Source organism: Columba livia, chromosome 1 (genome assembly GCF_036013475.1).
Source record: "Columba livia isolate bColLiv1 breed racing homer chromosome 1, bColLiv1.pat.W.v2, whole genome shotgun sequence".
In the NCBI taxonomy this organism is placed as follows: Eukaryota; Metazoa; Chordata; class Aves; order Columbiformes; family Columbidae; genus Columba; species Columba livia.
In genome coordinates, this window is record NC_088602.1 from 31281765 (window position 1) to 31295043 (window position 13279).

The 13279-nt window shown below is 40.1% G+C and overlaps 1 protein-coding gene across 3 annotated transcripts in view; it reads left to right on the forward strand.

The window, feature by feature from the left end:
- The first annotated feature begins 674 nt into the window (after positions 1-674).
- The window catches only part of RCBTB2 (RCC1 and BTB domain containing protein 2), a 35067-nt gene continuing 22462 nt past the window's right edge, over positions 675-13279 (forward strand). Inside the window, exons 1-4 of one of the 3 annotated variants that reach the window (XM_065053828.1) lie at positions 702-776; positions 4505-4615; positions 11622-11685; positions 12965-13123. In XM_065053828.1, coding sequence (XP_064909900.1) covers positions 11644-11685; positions 12965-13123 — 201 coding nt within the window. In that variant the 5' untranslated portion in view covers positions 702-776; positions 4505-4615; positions 11622-11643. Of the gene's footprint in view, positions 777-4504; positions 4616-9835; positions 9891-11621; positions 11686-12964; positions 13124-13279 lie in introns of those variants that run through there. The other 2 variants (XM_065053816.1, XM_021286800.2) reach the window with 2 other exon arrangements.

The following is a 13279-nucleotide window of genomic DNA, read 5'->3' on the forward strand; positions in this document are numbered from 1 at the left end:
CACCAGCTTTGTTGCTCTTCTCTGAACTCTCTCCAGCACCTTTGACCATGGGTCTCTCACTATCTGGTGTTATCACATGTATTTAGGCCCAGGCAACTGCTTGAGGTTCAGGGGAAAGTGGTGTTATCTCTGTCAATGCCACGCTCGCTCTGAGCATTTAATCATAGAATGTCCTGAGTTGAAAGGGATGCACAAGGATCATCGAGTCCAACTCCTGTCCCTGCACAGGACAACCCCACAGTTCACACCATGTGTCTGAGGGTGTTGTCCAGTTTCTTCTTGAACACCGTCAGGCTTGGGGCTGTGAAACCTCCCTGGGGAGCCTGTTCCAGTGCTCCACCACCCTCTGGGGGAAGAACCTTTTTCCAATGTCCAACCTAAACCTTCCCGGCACATCTTCCTGCCATTCTCTCCGGTTCTGAAGTGTCCCCAAGGCAGCCATGTCACCAAAAAAGCCAGGCCTTGGCAAGGAAGGCACAGCAGGGGTTCTCTTGGCCTCTCCTCGGCTCGGCAGAACTGGCGCGGTGTCCGGCAGAACGACAGCCGCTCTGCAGCGAGAGCCGACCCCTGCGGTAGAGGTCCCCAACAGCCATGTCCAGGCTGGGCTGGGAGGACCAGCCGCTGCCGCTGCAGGAGGTGGATCCCTGGGAGGCGCTAACCCCGTTCCCTCCGCCCTCCCGCTCCCTCCCTCCCTCCGCGGCTGAGGAGGCGCCTGAGCGCGGCGGCATCTTCTGTTGTCTCACTGGAGGGAGGAGCCGCCGCCGCTTGCGGGGAAGGTAAGTCCCGGAGGAAGGGGACCGCCGCCGCCACCTGTCCCCCCGCCCCTTCCCGCGGGCAGAGCCCTGCTTGCCTTCCCGCTGGGGGCAGCGGAGGCGCCGCGCACCGCACCACCGCTGCTGTCGGGCGGGCGGGCGAGGCCGTGACGCTGGGCTCCGGCAGACGTTCCCGCCCCGCGCCCTTCGCCGGTGGGAGGGGTGGGTGGTGCGCCCCGGTGCTTCCCGCCCAGCGGCCCGGCCGCGGCTGTGGTGGCGTGGGGCGGACCCACGGCCTGGGCTGGCCGCGGCTCCGAGCTTTCCTGGGAGGGGGAAGGGCGGCCTGTCCTACCAGTGCCGTGTTTTGGCCGCCCCACTCGTGGGGGCGAGTTTGGGGAAGGGCCCTGTTGGCTGCTGCCCGTGCTGTGCCGGTGTGGTGCTGTATTCCCATGGGTTGTGTTTCCCAGGAGCCTGGTTTATAAATGGCTGGTAACAGGAGATTTGTAACTCCTGTCAGGGTTAAAGTTGTGTAGCGTTGGAGAGCTCTGGCCGCAAGTGTGCGGGGAAAGCGTGAAGCTTGCAGTGTGTTAGACAAGCTGAGCTTGATGACCAGTTCACAGAATCAGAATATGAGGGATTGGAAGGGACCTCAAAAGATCATCCAGTCCAATCCCCCTGCCGGAGCAGGAACACCCAGATGAGGTTACACAGGAAGGTGTCCAGGCGGGTTTTGAATGTCTCCGGAGTAGGAGACTCCACAACCCCCCTGGGCAGCCTGTTCCAGTGTCTGTTACCCTCACTGAGAAGAAGTTTCTTCTCAAATTTACGTGGAACCTCTTGTGTTCCACTTTGAACCCATTACCCCTTGTCTTACCATTGGTTGTCACCGAGAAGAGCCTGGCTCCATCCTGGTGACACTCACCCTTCACATATTTATAAACATTAATAAGGTCACCCCTCAGTCTCCTCTTCTCCAGGCTAAAGAGACCCAGCTCCCTCAACCTTTCTTCATAAGGGAGATGCTCCACTCCCTTAATCATCTTTGTTGCCCTGCACTGGACTCTCTCCAGCGGTTCCCTGACCTTCTGGAGCTGAGGGGCCCAGTTACAGGTTTAACGTAGAGAAAGAATACTTGGGAAACCAAGGGTCGTAATGTGTGGAAATTGAAGACTGCATTCTATTTCCTCGTGAAGATGAAGGTTCTAATATTGATGGATAAAAAGAGAGGGCACAGTTAGCAAAGGGATTTTACTCCAGGTTATGAGCTGAGTCACGTCTGTAGACCAGGGTCTGTGTTTGTCCAGGGCTGGGAACCATCTGGGCTGAACTAGTGGTGAGGGATGTGAAAACAGATATGGAGTAAAGCAGGGGTGTCAAACTCATTTTCACTGGTGGGCACATCAGCCTTGTGGTTGCATTCGAAGGGCCAAATGTAATTTTTGGACTGTATAAATGTAGGAGTAAGGGAAACATGGAGAAATAACGATCCTGCTGAATGTGGGGTAGGAGAGCTAATGCTGTTCAGGAATGATAAATAAATGTGACAGAATGACACTGGATGTGGATGATGTGATGGACTGTAAAGTAACAGGGAGAAATTGTGGAGATCATGTGGATAAAAAAGGCTCAGCTTGTGATCTTGAATGCATTTTTAATTAGATTAAGTAAATAGAAATAAAATAGAGGACTAAACAGAGACAGGTTTGAAATTCTCAGTTTTAGAAGGTCAAACTTCGAAAAATTAAGAGGATTAATTAGTGATATTAGCTGCACTGAGGTCCTGAGGGCCCTAGAAGTAAAGAAGGTGTGAAGCTGTTTTATGCCAAAGGTAGAATCTATTTGGAGTTTATATCCAAAAAAAAGAGAAAAGGTCTGTTGAAAATAACTTTTATTCATCTCAAAAAAAAGATTTTAGGATAAAGACTAGAAAAAGAGCTGACGAGCAAAGAAAAAAATAAGATATGAAGTGCAGTTGTAAAACAAGAATTGATGAAAGTAATTCTGAGTTAGTTATAGGCAATTGTTTTTTAAGGCTTTTTTACTCATGTCAGTAAAAACAAGAATAGAAGTAAGAGTTGGGAAACATCTGTGTGTTATGTCTAATCCAATGTTCTTGCCACTTAACATCGTTCAGTTCCAGTATTAGAAGACTGTTAAAGAAATACCCAAGTGGACAGTTACACAGTCATTTACTGATAAAGGAAGTGAGCTACCTTTTCCTTCATATACACATTCTATTTACTATTGTACCTGTCCTATAACATATGTTATCTTGTTATGCAGACAGCTGTAACTATCAAAGTTTATCAGAATTCTCAGCTCCAGGTATATAATACCAGTTATATGTGCATGTGTGTGTATGTGTATTAATATATTTATTTTTAGATATGGTTTTATATAGAATGTATTTGATGTATATACCTAGGGAAGTTCAGGCTTTGAAAGACTGAACCATGGTCCCAGCTGCCCAGGCATTGCACGCTGGGTTCTGGAAAGTGCTCTGGCAAGTGCCTGGTGTTACAGGGAAACGTACCTACAGCCAGGTTCGTGCTAGAACCACACTAAATATAGAATCATGGAATAGTTTGGGTCGGAAGGGACCTTCAAAGGTCATCAAGTCCAACATAGTCTTGAAAAACCTCTTCTCTTGGTGATGTAACATGCAACCGTCGTAGCTGTAGGCAGGAGGCCTTATCATGGACCAAGGCTGTGGTGTGCAGAAAGACTCTGCTAAGCTGAAGTTAGCAAGGAATGTAGGTAAGAAAGACAGGTTTGGTTTATTAATGCTTATGGGCTTGTTTAGGTTTTGTTGTTGGTGGGGTTTTTTTGTGTTTTTTGTTGTTGCTTTTTTATTAAGGCTTAGACTGTTTTATAAAATACGTTTTATAAATTAAAGCTTTTAGTCTAAATGAGGCTAGAAGGACTTTCCTTGGACACCTAAGGAAGTGATTAAAGGTTAGAACTGCAGAAGCTGTGAATATTTCTACTTTAGCAGCTGGAGTGGACTGTGGGGTCAAAGATCCAACAGCTCGATCTGATGTACGGCTCAGCGTTTGGCTGGATCAGGTAACTGCACACTGCTAAAAATTTAGGGTAGCTCACAGAATCATAGAATCATTTTGGTTGAAAGGGACCCTCAGGATCGAGTCCAACCATTGACCTAACACTGGCACTAAACCATGTCCCTAAGAACCTAATCTACGTGTCTTTTTAAACACCTCCAGAGATGGTGACTCTACCACTTCCCTGGGCAGCCTGTTCCAATGCCTGACAACTCTTTCCGTGAAGAATTTTTTCCTAAAATCAAATCTAAACCTCCCCTGGCACAACTTGAGGGTCAGATCTACGTGGAGGGAGCATGACAAAATGTGCACATTTGCGCGCTGTTTTTCTGTTAGTGCAGTATAGTGTTTATGATTACATAGTGACAGAAGAGTTCTTCCCAGACATGCTGATCCTGTAGCATTTAACGGATCCCCAGTCAGGCTCCCACCTGCAAGTGCAATGCCACTGAACATCTGAAGCTTGTACATGGTTTATCCAGAACAACTTGGTGATCTGTTAGTGTTTCTTAAATTCTTACAGCTTTAACATTTTCTGTATTAAGATTCTTTAAGACTATAAAAACATAATAGCTGTTTCTTTCACATTTTTATTGTATTATTTTGAATTATTTTGCTTTGTTACATGGTTGATATTTTTAATAAAATTATTTTTAAAAAAAATCTTTGAATATTTTTGTTTCTCTAAAGCTAGTTCTTTGAACTCTCGTGTCAGAAGGTCAACATGAAGAAACAGTATAAGTTGCAATTCTACCAAGTCATTTATACAGTAACTTAAATTTTACATCACATTTAAAATAGGTAAGAGCTAACAATTGCGTCAGTTTTGTTTTATCATGTTTGCGTATATGTACGGATTACAGGAACTGAAGTATGTTTTGCTTACAATTCAGCAAAGAGAAAGAGCTTTTCAAGTTAATTTTCTGAAAATCTTGGATCAACTACATTAAAAAATGTGAACAAATGTTCTTCTTGACCATCTTGGGTTAGATTTAGGTTACATTAGATTACATGAGGTTAGACTTAGATGCTGGAATGACATCCTGTTCCCAAGAGACTAGCAAAATGTTTCGTTGTTTTAATACACTTCAAGATCTGGAGATAATGCTCATTATATATCTATATCTATATATCTATATCTATATCTATATCTATATCTATATCTATATCTATATCTATATCTATATCTATATCTATATCTATATCTATATCTATATCTATATCTATATATCTATATCTATATATCTATATCTATATCTATATCTATATGTCTATATCTATATCTATATCTATATCTATATCTATATCTATATCTATATCTATATCTATATCTATATCTATATCTATATCTATATCTATATCTATATCTATATCTATATAAAATTTTTTGTCTGCAGAACTAAACCACTAGTTATGTGAAAATTACTCCAGCATCCTCCTATAATGCTTTTTAGCACTGAAGGTAGTTCTTGTATTGCACTGAAGGTAGTTCTTACATTTTTTACATTATCTGAAACACTCAATCGCCTTCAAAAAGTATTCTTGCACTTGTAGAAAGTGTAAATATTTTTAAAAGAAAATATTTTTTGATTGACACCTTATCAGGCTTTTTAGCTGCTGACCTTGACATTTCAATAAATCTTATTAGAGGCATAATTTTAGTATAAACTTCTTTAATCTTTTCTAGTCTTTGTATTTCTGGGTTTCATTAGTTTGTTATACAGTTTCTCTTTCTTATTCATTTTTTTTCAGTCAAGTCAGTGGATAGCCAAAATAATTTTTCAGGGTGACTGTAGAATGAGAAAATAATTTGAGATTTTTTTTTTTCTTCTGCTTTAAACATTTTCCCTCTGGTGGATGATGGTGCATTTTTTTCAGTCAGTTCCATTCTTGTTGCTTGCTGGTGAACAATAAGCTATTCTGCATCATTGATGCTGACAGAGAGCAGTTCTAAGGGGGGAGAAGCAGATGGAACAGGAACGGAAGAGATAAATAAACTTAATATAAGCAGTGTGTCTTACCATCATCTAAGATTTTTTAAAGTCCTAGATGGTTTTATAAAAATCAAATTAGTCAAATTGTCTTGCTAGCCCAAAACCCCAAGGTGGGGTTTTTTTGGAGGTGGGGGGAAAGTGTCCCAGGCATCTACATGCCATTTTTTCAAAGAGATTTTGTCACTTAGGGCAGAAATTTCGCACCAGACCCCAACGCTTATATTTAAAGCATTGGAGAGATGAAAAATCATGCCCTCTGTTTTCTTTCCTGTCTTCTCACTTCTTTCTAAACGTTTTTCCCTGATGTATTTGTTCTTTGTCACAGCAATATTGAACCTGTATTGAAAGATATTGCTGAGCACAGGTAATAGAACAGTATTCCCACCGTCTTCCTTGCTTTTCATGTGCCATGTTTTGTGTGTTGTTTGCATCTTATCTTTCACTGCTTTCATTCTTGGCAAGCAATTTCTTTTTGGGGATGATGGCGTTACTGCAAATAAAAGGTTTCAAGCATCTAGCTCCGACACAGCATCCTGCATGTAGGTGAACCTCTGATAACTTCAGTGGGGTCATGCTGGAGATCCATCCTGGAGCTGACAGGTGGGATTGGATGTCACGCCAAAAGAGAGGTGCCATCTGACAAGATGTTTTTGGTTACTTTTTTTTTTTTTTCCTTTTTTCTGGAGATTGAGACAATAAAGCCATGTTCCAGCGGGACCTAGACAGGCTGGAGAGTTGGGCGGGGAATAACCTGATGAAATTTAACAAGGGAAAGTGTAGAGTCCTGCATCTGGGCAGGAACAACCCCAGGTTCCAGTATAGGTTGGGAAATCACATATTAGAGAGCAGTGTAGGGGAAAGGGACCTGGGGGTGCTGGTGGACAGCAGGATGACCATGAGCCAGCACTGTGCCCTTGTGGCCAGGAAGGCCAATGGCATCCTGGGGTGTATTACAAGGGGGGTGGCTAGTAGATCGAGAGAGGTCCTCCTTCCCCTCTACTTCGCCCTGGTGAGACCACATCTGGAATATTGTGTCCAGTTCTGGGCCCCTCAGTTCAAGAAGGACAGGGAACTGCTGGAGAGGGTCCAGCATAGGGCAACCAAGATGATTAAGGGAGTGGAGCATCTCCCTTATGAAGAAAGGCTGAGGGAGCTGGGGCTCTTTAGTTTGGAGAAGAGGAGACTAAGGGGGGACCTCATTAATGTTTATAAATATATAAAGGGTGAGTGCCATGAGGATGGAGCCAGGCTCTTCTCGGTGGCCAACAATGATAGGACAAGGGGTAATGGGATCAAGCTGGAACACAAGAGGTTCCACTTAAATTTGAGAAAAAACTTCTTCTCAGTAAGGGTGACAGAGCACTGGAACAGGCTGCCCAGGGAGGTTGTGGAGTCTCCTTCTCTGGAGACATTCAGAACCCGCCTGGACATGTTCCTGTGCGACCTCACCTAGGCGTTCCTGCTCCAGCAGGGGGATTGGACTAGATGATCTTCTGAGGTCCCTTCCAATCCCAAACATACTGTGATACTGTGATCATTTCAATTAGAAATTTCTCTAGCAGTCACCTACCTTGAAAGGCCAAGGCTGTCAGTCTTTCAGACTATAAATACTCCAGTCTTACAGAATTTCTTGGATCTAGCCTCTAAACTGCTTGTAGATTTGCTCTTGCAATCAGTAGGCAGCCAGTGGAGCTTGCATCAGGAGCTCAGAAGTCACAGTCTGGTGTCACAACACAAGAAGGGAATGAGAGAAGATGATGCCTTAGTAGGTGATAGCGGTTTTTCAAACAATCTCTTCCTGTTTCTCCAGGTCTGCAGTTTCTTGGTAAGAGAAAAATCTGCATCAATGGCAGAATGAGTGACAAGCTGAGTTCTGTCAGTTTATTGACAGCCCTGGATGGAGTAATGACATTTCACTGTTTGTCTGTGAAGAAGGAAGATAATTTTGAAAATAGGCTCATATCTTCCTAGAAGGGGAATGTGACCTGTTTGGTAGGAATAACTGACAATATTACTGGTCTGTCCTGTCCTGCAAGATGGCTTGGATAAGTTAGCATCATTTCGTGACTACTCTGGTAGGAAACTGCTGAGAAATCAAGAATATCAGAGAATCATAGTATCATAGAATCATTTTGATTGGAAGAGACCCTCAGGATCATTGAGTCCAACCATAACCTAATTCTAGCACTAACCCATGTCCCTAAGAACCCTGTCTAAATGCCTTTTAAACACCTCCGGGGATGGTGACTCCACCACTTCCCTGGGCAGCATGTTCAGTTTCCTTTCCTAAAGGGCTCAGCAAGGCTTTTTTTTCTGTGGCTTTTTCCTCCTTATCTTTCCTAAGCCTGTGGTTAGAGTCCTTGGGGAAGAAGCTCCAGACAGACCTTTGATTTGGCAGTTGAGATTCATAAATGCTAAAGTTAAGTGTGAGGAAATACTAAGTGGAGTACTGAAAATTTTTGTTCGCTTGCCAAATTCCTAGAGAGAGAATCTACAAGCATGTTTACATTCAAATGAGTCAGTGAACCTGTTTAAATATTTAAGATTAAGTGGTCTTAGACTGCTAATAGAACTTGACTACTAGAACTAGTATCTGTGTTCCTTAACTCAATCTTACCTGTGCCACAGAAGCATATGTGCCTTACCATGGTTGGATCGGAACCAAGGTCAGAACTTTCAGATTCCAAGACCTCAACTCAGACTGCCAGAGTATGCTGTCCAGATTCTTAAATTGCACTTGGATTCCAGTGAAGAGATTTGTGAAAGTTTAATATCAATATTTTTTGTATTAAAATGCTGTGCATATCCTCAAGAAATGGGTGTTTGTAACAATTAAGTTTTCTCCTTTAGATCTGAACTTCAGAATTTATTTTGGAAACTCAGCTAGTGAAAATGTATATAAAGTTTTAATATATGAGAAATATTTTGTTTACCTTTTTACTTTCTAATGTAAGTATTGCATTTTTTGAAAAAAAGGTAAGGTTTCTTAGCAATTATACACATAAGATTTAGTAGATGAACAACCCTAATAACTTGTTTGAAATAACTAGCGTATGTTTTTCTTCTATATCTGGAGTACTCAAATACACAGATTTTTAGCTTTTATTTTTTGATGAAAATACTGTTAGCTCTATATACAGTGATTATTTTTCTTGAGGGAAAGTTCCTACAAGTAAGCAAATACAAATCGTCACTAGTATTTTAAAGGTATACAGATAGGAATGAATCTCAGACAGGCTTAATAATTATTTGTGTTTCCAGGATCCCAGGGTGAATATGTACTCTTAAATCAATTACAGGTTTCTAGAAAGAACACCTTTGCAGATACAGACATGTGGCAATCAGTATGTACTTTTACTAGCATACATGAATTTAAATAAAAGAATAAATGGGTGTAATTTGAGTCATCCCATGTACTCCTGTAGGGCCACTCGGAAATAAGATGTCTGCATTTGCAGAACATCTTGAAGAATGGAGTAATTTTCTCTTAGTTACATGTAAGACAAAACATTATAACTTTTGACTTGTGAGAGTATGTAAGTGATCTTTGTTCTTGAAAACTTAGTGCAAAACTCTCAGCATGTTTGTTGGACTGTGCACAGGTAGTGGGCTGGAGAACCTTTCCTTAGGTAACTGAAATGGTCCATCCTAATGTATCTTTCTTTATACAAACAAACAAAGTGCGCTTAAAGCCAGACTGTGCCTTTGTCTAAACAGAGGCAATTGAATTGAAATGTTAGAATTTGAAAAACTGTGAATATCAGTTATGTATCAAATGGTTTGAGGAAGGAAATACAGAATTCTGCATTTATTTAAATTAGAAAATCCATAGTTAGTACATATTCTCTTGGGGAACATGTCAGCCCTGTGGGCTGAGTGTAGGCTAGGAATGGCTGAGAAGAGGGTAACATATATTAGCATTGCCAGGGAGTGTTGCAAATTGATGCTGCAAAATATTGGATAGCCTTGATACTCAGTTTCATAGCAAGACTGCTCACATAACTAGAAATTAAATGTTTCAGAATTGCTGTTCAATAATACAGTCTTGCCCAGGCTGTGGTCATGCCAAAGGCCTTAATTAGGTGAGTTGTTTCTTGTTTAAACAGAGATAATGTACACAAAGTCAACTGGTTGCCTTTATGTTGTTTGAACAATATGTGTGTTGAAGAAAACAATAGCGCATCACTTAACAGCGAGAGCTGTATGCATTAAATTGTAAAGCTTGGTAAATGGCCATGTGTTCTTATTCAGGGCTCTGTTCAGTTGCATGCGTGTGATGGTCTAGGGCCATTCAGTTCTTAGTTGCTGTTCCAGCATGGCCTGGGAACCCTATAGATCCAGTATTATAATATATCTGCCAGCCTGGTTTGGTGTCAGGCATGCCCCCGGTCACCTCAACCAGCAGTAGGTGCTGATGTGTAGGCACCTGATTCAGCCTTTTAGTCTGTCCTAGTTGAGAGGGAACGTGACTTAGCTGCAAGTTATTTCAGTTTGGTTGTGTGTTTGAGCCTTAAGCTCGCAGTCAACATGGACAAGAAAATAGCCAGACTTTCACACATGAGCTGAATTTATCATTTAGTGTCTCAAGCTAAGTGTATAAAATACACTATGTGTATATAGAGTTGTGGGTTTGATTAAAGTATAAGCTTAACAGTATGCATATTCAGTATAGTTGGGCTGCAGCAATTGTTCATTTTTTTATTTGTTTCGGGTAAATAAAAATAATCTTTGTTTATTCGATAGATTAAATAATATTTGTTAAATCTTTTACATTTATAATATTTAAATGATATCAACGTCAGGTATTCTATGTTCTTGGTCTATGTCTTATGGCATGAAGTCTTTTATGTAAGAGACGTGTTTAGTAGTTGGTAGTTTTATAAAGCTATATATGACATTTCTTTTAAAGCGTGATATGCCTCCAAAAAGTAACTAAGTACAATGGTAACTTCTTGTTATTGGATGTTATTCTGTCTGTAGTCAGAATTTTACAGACATTTAATTTTCAGTGAAAAGTAAACAGATGTCTAGTGCTGGCTGAACCAATATACCTCAAAGAAAATGATGTGTACAACTTTCTCATGTGTTGAGTAGAAGAACCTTGCACAGCTTCAGAGCTGGTTATTCATTTTTTTCAGTTTTACTGAAAGGAAGGTACATGGCTTTATGTTAGGAAATAATTCAAGGACAGTAGAGTTGTGCATATTTATTTGGCAAGAAACATTTGATGTGAAAATCTGTTTCTTTTGGTGATGCCTGTTGTAGAAATTATACAAGTGGCTGGCAATAATTTCTGAAACAAATTGAATATTTTAACAGTTCTCAGTAAACCTGAAAGGACCCAAATGTTTTTCTAACTTTGGCTTTCAGAATGCAACTGGAATATTTGAAGGCTTAAGCTGGCATTAAAAAGCCCTGACCAGTGCTTTTTCTTGGCTGAAAGAGATATCTTGGAAAATTACATCAGCAACATTCTACATTTATTTTTACAACAATAAAAAGACACCGGAGTATTGTGTTTAATAAAACTTCATCCTTTCCAATCACAATCTGGATTAATTTTAGTATTATACTTGTTTCAAAAAAATGTTTTGTCCAAGAATTATTTGTTTAGGTAAGAAAACAGAAGAGCAGAGTTTGTCTAACTGATCACTCTACAGTTGAATATAAAACTAAAATTGACTGACCTTCGTGTTTCTTCTTTTCTCCCCCCAAAAAAGCAAATAGTTCTGGCTTAATATTGTGTACAGTTCTGTAAAGTCTTGTTGCAGCAATATGTTATGGGGATTTTAACCACAGTGCTCTCTCTGCAGGTGGGCACAAGCACAAATCCATATGGAGGATGAATCTCCTCCTTCTCAAGGAGTCAGCGCCAAGGTCAGAGCATCAATTTGTTTTGAGAATTCTGTACTGCTCTACTTAAAAGGAAAAAGCTTGGTTCCATTTAGCAGTAGCTTATTCCAGGCTAGTAGCTTTCAAGATAAACAGAAAACCAAAACTACAAGTAAGAAAATGATACTAACAAAAGAAATGTTGTGTTGATCCACAAAATATTAGAAGAAGAAATATTCATTTGGCTTAGGTTGAATTGCTCCTTTGGCTTACAAGGCTGGTTTAATTTAGTATTAAGTTCTAAAGTTACATGTTCCAGCCTAATGTTTCAACAACATAAAATTGTAAGAATTAACTTTTGTAGCATAATTTGATGCAAAAACTTCCTTTCATTTTCCTCTTATTTTCTTTGAATGCTCCGCATGGAAAACTTAATGAATCATCATTCTGATTTTGAACTTAGTGATGATGCCTTTTAAGGTGATCTGTACAACAAATAAAACTGAATAACCAGCTTTCAGAATGAGTGCTGAAGTCAAATGAAGTGTGGAAGTTTTAGGAACAATAATAATAATAATATCATTATTATTCTTTATTATGATATAAATATATGTTTAGAATATAAATATTATTATTGTTATTATTATTATTTTAGGCGTAACTGTTACACCTTTGGGATAGGTAGCTGCACCATATGAGTTCTTGAATTCTGGTCTCTGTCTTTCATGACTTTGTGCAATATAATGAGGGAACTGATCACTTATGGGACATAAATATTGGCAGGCTGATAGTTCAAACTGGTTTTCCTGGTTTTTGGACCAAAAGTGGAAAAGCGTGTGAGGGCAAAAAATCTTGAAAGGTGAAAGAATATCTCTTACTGAGTTTAATGTAATAATTCCAGAGACAAGAGTTAGATTATGGATATTTTTTAGTCTGATAAAGTTCGTTGGTGTTTCTTTTGTAAAACAAAATCAGTGTCATGTTTCTTTGGGTGCTTTTCGTAGTGGTGGGTTTTTTTTTTTTCCTCAGTGTATTATTTTACTGTTAAGAAGTGCTACAATTTGCGTTTTTTTAACTTGTTAATTATGAGGGTAGAACATGAGTGCTTTGTAGAAGGAGGTTACACAAGAAACCTTCTCTATTTTAGATGAATGCATCTCTGACCCACTGTGCACTTGGAATTTAGAGCCCACATTTTAAAGAATATACTGATTTGTGGTTGAAAAAGGAGATGGTGGTGTTTCTCTAAACTTTTCATTTTTACTGTGCAAAGGTATGCATTTCTCTCTGTCTAGGTATTTGATATGATATTTTATAATATCAGGTCTTGGAGGCAACATTGTTGTCAGCCCTGAAGATGCTGGATGTTGGGAAATGGCCAATTTTTTCTCTCTGTTCCCAAGAAGAGCTCAAGTTAATTCGTCAAGCCTGTGTATTTGGCAGTGCCGGTAATGAAGTGTTGTATGCAACAGAAAATGATGAGGTAATTGTCCAAGAGTGTGGATGAACATGACGTATTTCATCACTTATGTATCGAGTTATTCTGAAAGCCAGTACTATGATAGGATATCTTGTAAAAAGTTGGATGCAAAAATACCTGATTGTTACTGAAACATTTTCAGTTCAAATTAATGGTGAT